The 9030-nt window shown below is 41.6% G+C and overlaps 1 protein-coding gene across 4 annotated transcripts in view; it reads left to right on the top strand.

Annotated features, from left to right (window-relative positions):
* The first annotated feature begins 791 nt into the window (after nucleotides 1–791).
* Nucleotides 792–9030, top strand: part of BTRC (beta-transducin repeat containing E3 ubiquitin protein ligase) — a 125679-nt gene continuing 117440 nt past the window's right edge. Inside the window, exon 1 of one of the 4 annotated variants that reach the window (XM_082285955.1) lies at nucleotides 792–921. In XM_082285955.1, coding sequence (XP_082142081.1) covers nucleotides 874–921 — 48 coding nt within the window. In that variant the 5' untranslated portion in view covers nucleotides 792–873. The remainder of the gene's footprint in view (nucleotides 922–9030) is intronic. The other 3 variants (XM_082285954.1, XM_082285953.1, XM_082285956.1) reach the window with 3 other exon arrangements.

Raw genomic sequence — 9030 nt, 5'->3', positions numbered from 1 at the left:
AAATTCTTTTTTCTCTTTGCTGCTTAGTACAGCAAAGAAAACTTGGTCCAATTTTCAGGGAAAATTGATCTAGAAGCATTATTAGAAAAAAAGGCACCAAAGCACCACGGGAGGCTTTTTATGCACAGGATGGCTTTTAACAAACATCTCTCAAGAATGATGTCAGCCTACTTGATCTATCCCAGTGATGCAAATTTTCCTGTTTCACATCCCATGTGGGCCTTCGGACTGGTGACTTCGAAGTCAATGGATAATTTTGGCACCCCCGCACGGAGGGGTGCGCCAGTGCACGGGGCTCCGTTTAGGTTTCCCAGCAACTGTCGGCTCGAACACCACAGTGCGGGAGCACGGAGCGCAACCGCAGCGAAGCGTGGGAGCAGCCGAGCCCTCCTGGGGGGGGCATTTGAGAGCGCGGGGCCCTGACTCAGGAGCCAGCCGTACCTTCCACCCCAGTGAAGGTCTGGAGCTGGACGCCGCCCACAAAGCACCTGCGGGATGCGCCTCCTCATCTCCCTCCCTCGCCTGCCCACAGAGGCCGTGTCCATCCCAACCCTGCCCTCACCTCGCACCGTCACGGCCCCACGCTACTACAACTCCCGTCAGCCCCCTGCACAGACACAACGCATGTGCCAGCCGGCTCCCAGCGTGCCCCCGGCTCCGACACCTGCCGGGACTTGTAGTTTTAATTCGCAAGTAGGGCCCTTGCCAGGGATGCGGTCGGGGACTCCATTTCCCGTGGGCCTCCGGAGCCGCGCATGCGCCGTGAGGGCAGCGGGGTGAGGTGGGGGGGCGCGGGGCAGCGCAGGTTCCCGTCTGCGCTCGCTGCGGCCTTCACTGAGCGGGGGGGCGGCCCCGGCCCGGCCCCGCAGGACGATGGACCCGGCCGAGGCCGTCCTGCAGGAGAAGGCGCTCAAGTTCATGGTGAGGGGCCGCGGGGGTTGGCGGAGGCGGCGGGGGAGGGTGGGCACCTCTGTGTGTAGAGGGGCTGCGGGGGGGTGGGGGGGCGAGATGGAGCGGGGGCAGTGGGGAAGGGGACCCGGGCCTCGGGGCTGGGCCGGGCCGGGGGGCGCCGGGCTGGCGGGCGGGGGGAATGTGGTGAGCGGGGCCCAGGGAGGGGGCGTCCTGCCTGCGGGGAGGGCAGCGAGCGGGGTCCCCAGATCCGGGAAAAGGGAGCATTGGGAAGAGAGGGAGGGGGCTGCAGGTGCCACCTGGGAGCGGGAGAAGTTAAACTGGAGTGAGGCAGGACCTGGCAGAAGGGCCCACAGACACCGTCAGGCTTTGCGCATGTAATTCCTGGGTTTTTTCTCTTTATTTGTGCACCTTAGACTATCCTTCTGTACTGCTCACCATCCCTCTGTAATTTTGTTTCTCCTCCCATTCTACTGCGAGATCTCTAAATACTGGCACTTGAGTGTTTCACCTGCTGCTGCAGCAGTATATCAGTGATAGTGACTGCGGGGAGCACGTACATTGTTTAGGTTTGTGAGTTCACCTTTGGTATGGAAAACAGTACATGCATCCAAGATGCTCTTCAAATGTGGCTAATTTCCATAGATCTGAGGCACTGTGCATTTAAATGTATGTACTTGAATGTAGCTTCATTCTCTTTTTCTTCATTTGTTGCAGTTTCTAAGCGTTTTGGCCAGAAATGTAAGATTTAGAAATGAAAACAAAGTGTTGCCAACTAAATTGAATGTAAATTTCAGGTGCCCCAAACTGTTCTTTCCCTAAGGATATAATTTAAATGACTGGCAACACTTGCTAAAAGTTTGTTTTGGGTTAGTGCTTCTAGTGGCACAGAATTAAATTTGAGCTCATCAGGAAGAAGGAATTCTATTAAATCTTCAGAACATATGCCCAAAATGAAACTGAGGAAACACTGGTTGCAAATTTTAATTTTTAATTGGGCTTTGAAACATTTGTTTGGCTTTTGTTTTCTAATCTGGAAGAACTTGTTTCTCTCTTGAGACTTTTTGACCCATTTGCTAGTAATCTCCAAGTTTGTCAGATTTATAGAGTCTCAGCTCAGTGAAGTGGAAAAATGCTATGGACACCTAAATAGACAAGGTAGCAATTAGCAATAATGAATGGCCCTCTTTGGTGTGGGATTGGCCAAAGGAGTGTCCCAGATCCTGCTGCACTTGTGTTTGGCCAAGCTTGGTAATTACAACCTGCCTCTAGATAGTGAGTTTCACATCCCGAAAAGTTTCTGCTGAAACATTCTTGTCTGCTGCCGGACAGCATTGTGAACATGCTACGTTGACTTCTCATACATTACTTTTTTCACCCCCTGTGCTAAGATTCTCATTCAGGGGCTTAGTCCAGGCTGTTTGAGATCATCTGTAAGATTGGGCCTGGAGGCTGAGGGAAGGAATCCCTGTCCATCCTGCAGCTGGTAGTGTCCCACTCAAACAATAGAGCTCCCTGGCACTGGGGAGAGGCATGAGCATGAGAAGAAGATGCACTTCTGGGAGATGCATCTGTTGAGAGCACCAGATAAAGGGAAGAATTATCAAGACCAGGCTACACTGAGAGCTAAAAGCTAACCCACGTTCTTTCATGTTTTATTAAAATGTCTCTTGTATGCAAAATGCTTGTAAAACATGCAGTGAAAGATGTGGCTTCCCTCTGTCCACTCTGAACTTGTTAGGGTAGTTTTGCTTACAGGTTGAGAGTAGAGTAAGCAAAGCTTTTGTTAAGCACATCTCAGGCTTTTTCTTTAGCACACATCGGTCCAGAACGTGGCTCTTACTTTCATTTTGCTGATGAAGTAAAAGTGTTTGTCAGACTTGTTGGGGTCTTCTGGTGTTGCCGGAAGGGTGGCACAGACGGATACTTCAGGATACATAAGGTATCAGTTGCAAGTATCATCTTGGCCCTCCTAGGAAATGTCCTTTCTCTGCCTTGTAGCACTCAGTGCTCAGGCACTGCAGTAATGGCACTGGTACAGTTGTCCATGCAGAGGTAGCAGACCAGCTCGTGCAACCTCTCAGCTGATGCTGAATCATTCACCGTGATTACCTTGTCCATCTCAGTGTGTGCTATGTTTCATTTGCGTCTCCCCTATCAGGTGGCTCACAGTTTGGCTTGAGGTGAGCTTTGCTACTAATTATTGATTTTCCCTGAGAGCTTCCCAAGGAGCATTGTAGGTAAATATTCAAATACATTTTGGAGGTATGAGGCCTATTATCAAAGGCAGGAGAGGCAGTTTTGGTTTTGAAAAGTGTTTGGGGTAGGTTTCATTTCATATTGAAAAGCCACCCTCTAGGTGGTAGTATGTTGGTGCTTCTCTAGAAAATAATACTTTTTTCCACTTAAAAATGTCAGTACTTAACTTTTGACATGGACTTTGAGCAGCTCTTGAATCACAAGGTATCCGGCAAGATGGACCTGGTGAATTGATTTTCATTTTAATGTCCAACTCCTAACAGAAAAATGTCATGGGGGAGCTTCATCCAGTGCTAATATTACAGGTGAAATTATTTTGCTTTAAAGCATCTGTATTTGATGCTTTAAAAGACAAAGAGTACTCTGTTGTTTTTCTGTATGTTCGTGTCTGTGCAACTTTTTGATGGGAGTAGAAGGCACCTGCCTTCTTACTGGCTGGTGTTGCCTGGATTACTTGCCAATGAAGCAGTATTGCATTTAACTGATATCTGCTACCAGTTTCCTGGTTATCTGTGGTCAGGTACAATATCTATAATCTACTACTTTAAGGTTTAAGTAATTTATTCAATTTTATTTGCTTACTCAGTTTACCTCTATGTCTTAATAAGACCTAATTTATTCCTGATATTAAATTGCTGTGTATTAACACTACACAATACAATGCAACTGCTCACCAGGGAAGATTGTTTTTTCTGGTGAACGAGTGTATTGTATCGTGTGTTCCGCATGTCATCTTTCAAAAGTTTTGGTGGTTTTGGTTTTGGTTTTTTTTTGAATGGAAGACAGTTCATAGATTTAAAATACAATGTTTTAAATTATGTAGTCAAGTGTCCCGCACCTACAGCGAGGATTTTACCAGAGCGGAACCTGTCTTAGTTCACTTCAGCCTCTTTTCTTTTTTGTACAGTATTACTGATGAAACTACTCTCTTTATAAAGTACAGTGTGTAAGAGACTGATGCACAAGCTAAAGAAAGAGGTGAATGTGCCTATTAACCTAAAAAAATGCACACAAAAGTCCCACCCCAAACCCCTTGCCTTACAGGGCTCTGCTTTTATGCGTTCAGGAATATTGGATTTCCATAGTCATAGTCATTTACAAAAGAACAAGAAGTCGAGGTGCTCAATAAGTAACTTTCATGTTCGAATTAGTGTTTGAAACTGTAGATACAGTATTTAAAGTATGAGTGTGATAGGCTCAACTGAGACTTTGATTAAATGTCATATAAAGTAAACTACATAAGCCTGCATAGAATAGTAGATATTTTTTCAAAGTAGCTTCAAATGGTTCTGTTAAGTATACGAATGTTCTGATGATTATCTTTTTAATTAAAATGAGAAATCTTTGTTTAAAGTGGCATTCTTTTTTACGGCCTGTTACAGTCTCTGTGACAATCATTTCTTAAGTCTGAACGTTTTTAATTCCAGGAATCCATTTATATAAAACTATGTTTAGACTTAATTAAGGAATGATTCTTACAAAGCTTGTAAATAGCCAGGAAAAAAGGGACAGAAAATAAAACTGACATTCACACTTAACAGAATGATTGTTACAAGGTATGTAATATGCTATAAAAATACAATAAAGCCCTTTTTATAAGAGTTCATATTTTTTGTTCCTCATTTTGAAAGGTATTTAAGAAAAATATCAAAGCTCTATGAAGCAACATCTGTTTTCTTGAATGGACTAGTGACAACTTCAGTTGTGTTTAATTAGCAGTGCTTGGAACAGTACCTGACCAGTTTGGGCTCCCATCTAAGACCATTTGAGAGACAAAAGCTTGATACTTAACATTGTTTCACTTTCTCAGTTTTTATGAATTAATTAATTTGCAATAATTCATTTAATTTCTTGGCTCATGAATAGGAAGAAGTCTGTCTGAGGGTTCTTAATGGGTTTTTTTCTGTTTCACCCCCCATTTTCCTTTTGGTTTTGGATGATAGGATTCTAGGGGCTGCTGATGGGCCTTCCAGTTTCACAGAAGACCCAGAGCCTTCTAGTTGTGTTTTAAGATGCATCTGTGGGTTGTTGTTTGGTTTTTTGTTTTGTTTGTTTTTTGGGGGTTTTTTGGTTATTTTTTGGGGGGGATTTTTTGTGGTTGAGGATTTTTTTTTGATTGTGGGTTGTTTTATTTTTTAATGGGGGGAAAACTCTGAAGTTCATTAATTGTTATATTTGCATGTTTGTAGGAGCTCCCACATAACTGGCAGGTAATATAGTAAAGAATAGTCAGTGTAATTGAAGGCTGAAGGGTAATAAAGTTGAAATTTTCCTTCCTGCTGTGTGCGTATATATATGGAACAGACGGACAAAGGCTTATACTTTAAAATAGGCTCTGCTTGCACTGAACCTATGTCATTTCTGGTGTCAGTAGGACCAGGATTTTTAAGACCTGTTATTTGTTAGCTGTTTTAAAAAAAAATCTTTGAGAACCTTGCAGTCTTCCAAGTAACATATTTGTGTCCTGGACATTGTAGCAGAGAATCCTGGGTATCCAAAGCAAGGATGTCATGAAAGCAGTGAGAATAATTTTGTGAGCTGGGATAGCAGTGTTGCCTCCTAAATGTGGGGTTGCAAATCCTGCTTGAATATTAAACATACACTTACCAGTTTTTCCAGTGGTACTGAAATAGCATCCTGTTATTTTGGGTGTTTGTTGGGACTAGTATATTGTATAGAAAATGCTGATTAATTTTCTTCTACACCAAACTTCATGCTGCAGATTTTTCTGCACTTGGTGCAGGCCTTTGGTAGTTCAGTAACTTCACCCTTGCATCTCTGGTAATGTTTCATTTCAGCCACTTTGCTCCATTAAATGTATGCAATTAGAAAAGCAAATGGCAAATTTGCTATCGCATCACTGAAGTATTTTGTTTCATAGACTTAAAAAGCCAAATTTGTTGCACCATGCTCTCTGTGCTGTAATATGTACTATAAACATCAGAGAGAATAGGCTGACCTTAATATTTGCTTCTCAGACTAAATCGCCGCCTTGCAGCAGTTATTTCCCACTGAATAAAAAGTTTAATTTCACGCCCTGATTAGTGCTAGGATGTGCAGGTGGATATTTATTTTATGCAGCTAAACTAATCTGCCTTGGCAAATTATTTGCCAGTCAGCAGAGCTATAATTCCTCATGAGTATTTGGTACTAAATTATCATTCTCATTAGTAAGATAAAGCAGACTGTTCTAACCACAAAGTTTGGTTAGGCAAAGGGCTTCCTACATAATCTTTGGAAGATAAAAGATGTGTGGTGGCCTCAACATTCTCAGTATTCTGTAATGGTTTGTGATATACAAAAAGGTAATGAGGATTTTAGAGGAAGAAAATAAAATTATTCCTTAGCTGTGTATCATCTCTAGAGGTAAGGTAGCAATGCACAGTGTTCAGAGATCACTTCTTTAAGAGGTGCCTGATGAAGAAAAAAATCAAATGGTCATCTGTGGTTGGCCACTGGAAAAACTCCAAACTCTGATGTCTGGGCCACAAATGAGATGAAAATATAAAGTTATATTGTTTTCTTCTATATTTTCAGTTCTAGCAGCTACTGAGGTAGCAGAAAGAATGACTTGAGACAAAAAGTTAAATGGTAAAGGAAACTTCCTGGTCTGGTCTCATTTAAAATTCATACTCTAAAAACATTTTAAGTGGGAATCAGAAAGTATTTCCTGACATACAAATGTTGAATGGATATGTTTGTCAAGTGAATGTGTTCATTATTTTGTTTTCTATGGATTTTACTGTGTTGGTAGTTTGTTTGTATGATAAAACATGTTAATGAAAGGTACTTATTTTCTGTTACAAGGAGAGTAATTTATACCTGGAAATTAGGAATTCTCACTAACTATTGTGTGTAGGGATTCCACTAACTTTTTTTCATCTATATAGATTGTCATATATTCTTGTCATATTCATTTTCTCAGTGATTACTGAAACAGTATTTAGGGTATAAATGATCATGTCACATTTAAAACCAGCAAACTGAATAACTTGATGTTTTGTATAAAAATTTTCATGCTAAATTCATCAGTGCAGATGGAATAAGCTGTTTTCTCACTTCTTTGTCTGCTTATATTGTGTCATCTCAAACTCCATGCATGCTGGTGAGATTTGTGTAATATTTAACTGTCCTCAGGAGCAACCTTAACTGGTGTTTCCAATGCTGAGTATTTTCTTCAGTCTTCCTCATTTCCTCCTTACACAATTCAGGAGATGCTCAACAAGGCATATTCTTTATACATTTTAAGTGATTTTGCACAGAAGGGCTGAATCCACTGTGTATTCAGCTGTGGAAGCTGAAAATTAATTGTAGCATAGCAGAGTCCAGTGGCTGCAGCTAAAGAGTAAGTGCTCAAAATACAATTAATAAGCAATCAAACATGAAGCTGTTTCCTTAACAGGATACTGATTAGTGTTGTGAAAAAACTTCTTGATACCACAGAAATGGTTGAAAATAAACATCCTGGGAATTGCATTAAATATTTCCTGCTTATTAAACAACAGAGCTTTCTAATGCCCCTTTTTTGAGGCCCTGGAGAACTCTGGTGTTGGACAAATGCTACCCCTGCTTGCAGAAAGAGAAAGCTGAAGTACAGAAATTTGCCGGGGGTTATGGACTGGAGGAATTTGTGTAGGGTCCTATGGTACACTGATAATAGAAGGCAGAATACAAAGAAACCAGTTCTTCTAATAGCTACCCTTGTGCTTCTGACCATGTTTTGGTTAATTTTACAATTGGCTAGCCACCTGTTAAGATAACCCATTTTATCATTAAACAAAATTAATTTTAGAAATGGCTTGAAACTGTCTGATTTTAATGGGATCTGAATATTCTTAGTTTTAATCTGCCTCATGAGGCTTGTCTTTCTTCTGGGAAGTACATTGTTATATCATTAAAATATCATCCCCTACTGAGAGAGAAATCGGTCCCATTCACTAAATGGCAATGCTGAAACAATGTCAAGTATTTCTAAAAACTGCATTAAAATTCATTTTTTTTTCTCTTTGATGTGCAAGTTCCATGGTCCCATTAACCAATGGGTGCTCAGCCTATTTGCCACTGTGTGTGCACAGCCAGATTTGTTAGCTAGGATGGCAAAGGGTTCAGAAGCAGACACGATGACTTACAGTTTTAAATTATTTTACTTTTTCACAATGATTTTGCTTGGAAACAAAAGATTGATCATAATTTTGCACTCTCTAGCTGCTTCTAGTCCTTCTCTGTACGAAAGATTGAGAAACATCTGATTTAATTTTCCCTCCCCCACTGCTAAAACAGGGTCTTGTGCAGTCATTTTGAGGAGAGCAACAGAAAGGAGAGAATGAGGAAGAATGAGAAAGCTCAGCAAGGGGTCTTTCTAGTCTTCTTGAGGGAAGGACAGAAGTGTTTACAGTCTGTGGGCAGGAGCCATGCAGCCTCTTGGCAGAATCCACTGGAGTAACCAGTTTGGACTAGAAGCAGCAAAAAGGCCTAATGCTGGTTTAATTTTCTTCATCCCATGGTGAGATGGGAAAGGTTGCAGGGGCATACTACAAAGGAATGAAGAAGTTCTTAAGTGCAATTGTATGTTGTCAGAACAATAATAAGTGTGTTCTTCTAACTGTAGTCTAGATGGACCTATCTTCTTCAGAAGCAGCTGGAGCAAACCAGATCTGAAGAAGATGCTGGAGAGGGAATTAGGATAACACCAGCCAGTGCAGAACTCTGCTGTGAGTTTTGTCAGCTGGCTTTGTGCCTACATGGGATTTTTCTGTTTGTAGGAATACTCTCATGATATTTCCATCTTAGGACATAGTTATTCTTACAGATTTGAGGGGGTTCTTCTTCCTCAAATATAGTGGGAAAGAACACTGTGTAGAA

This window comes from Coloeus monedula, assembly GCF_965178545.1.
Source record: "Coloeus monedula genome assembly, chromosome: 8".
In the NCBI taxonomy this organism is placed as follows: domain Eukaryota; kingdom Metazoa; phylum Chordata; class Aves; order Passeriformes; family Corvidae; genus Coloeus; species Coloeus monedula.
Note: the sequence above shows the minus strand (reverse complement) of the source record. Positions and strands in the feature narration are given on the sequence as shown.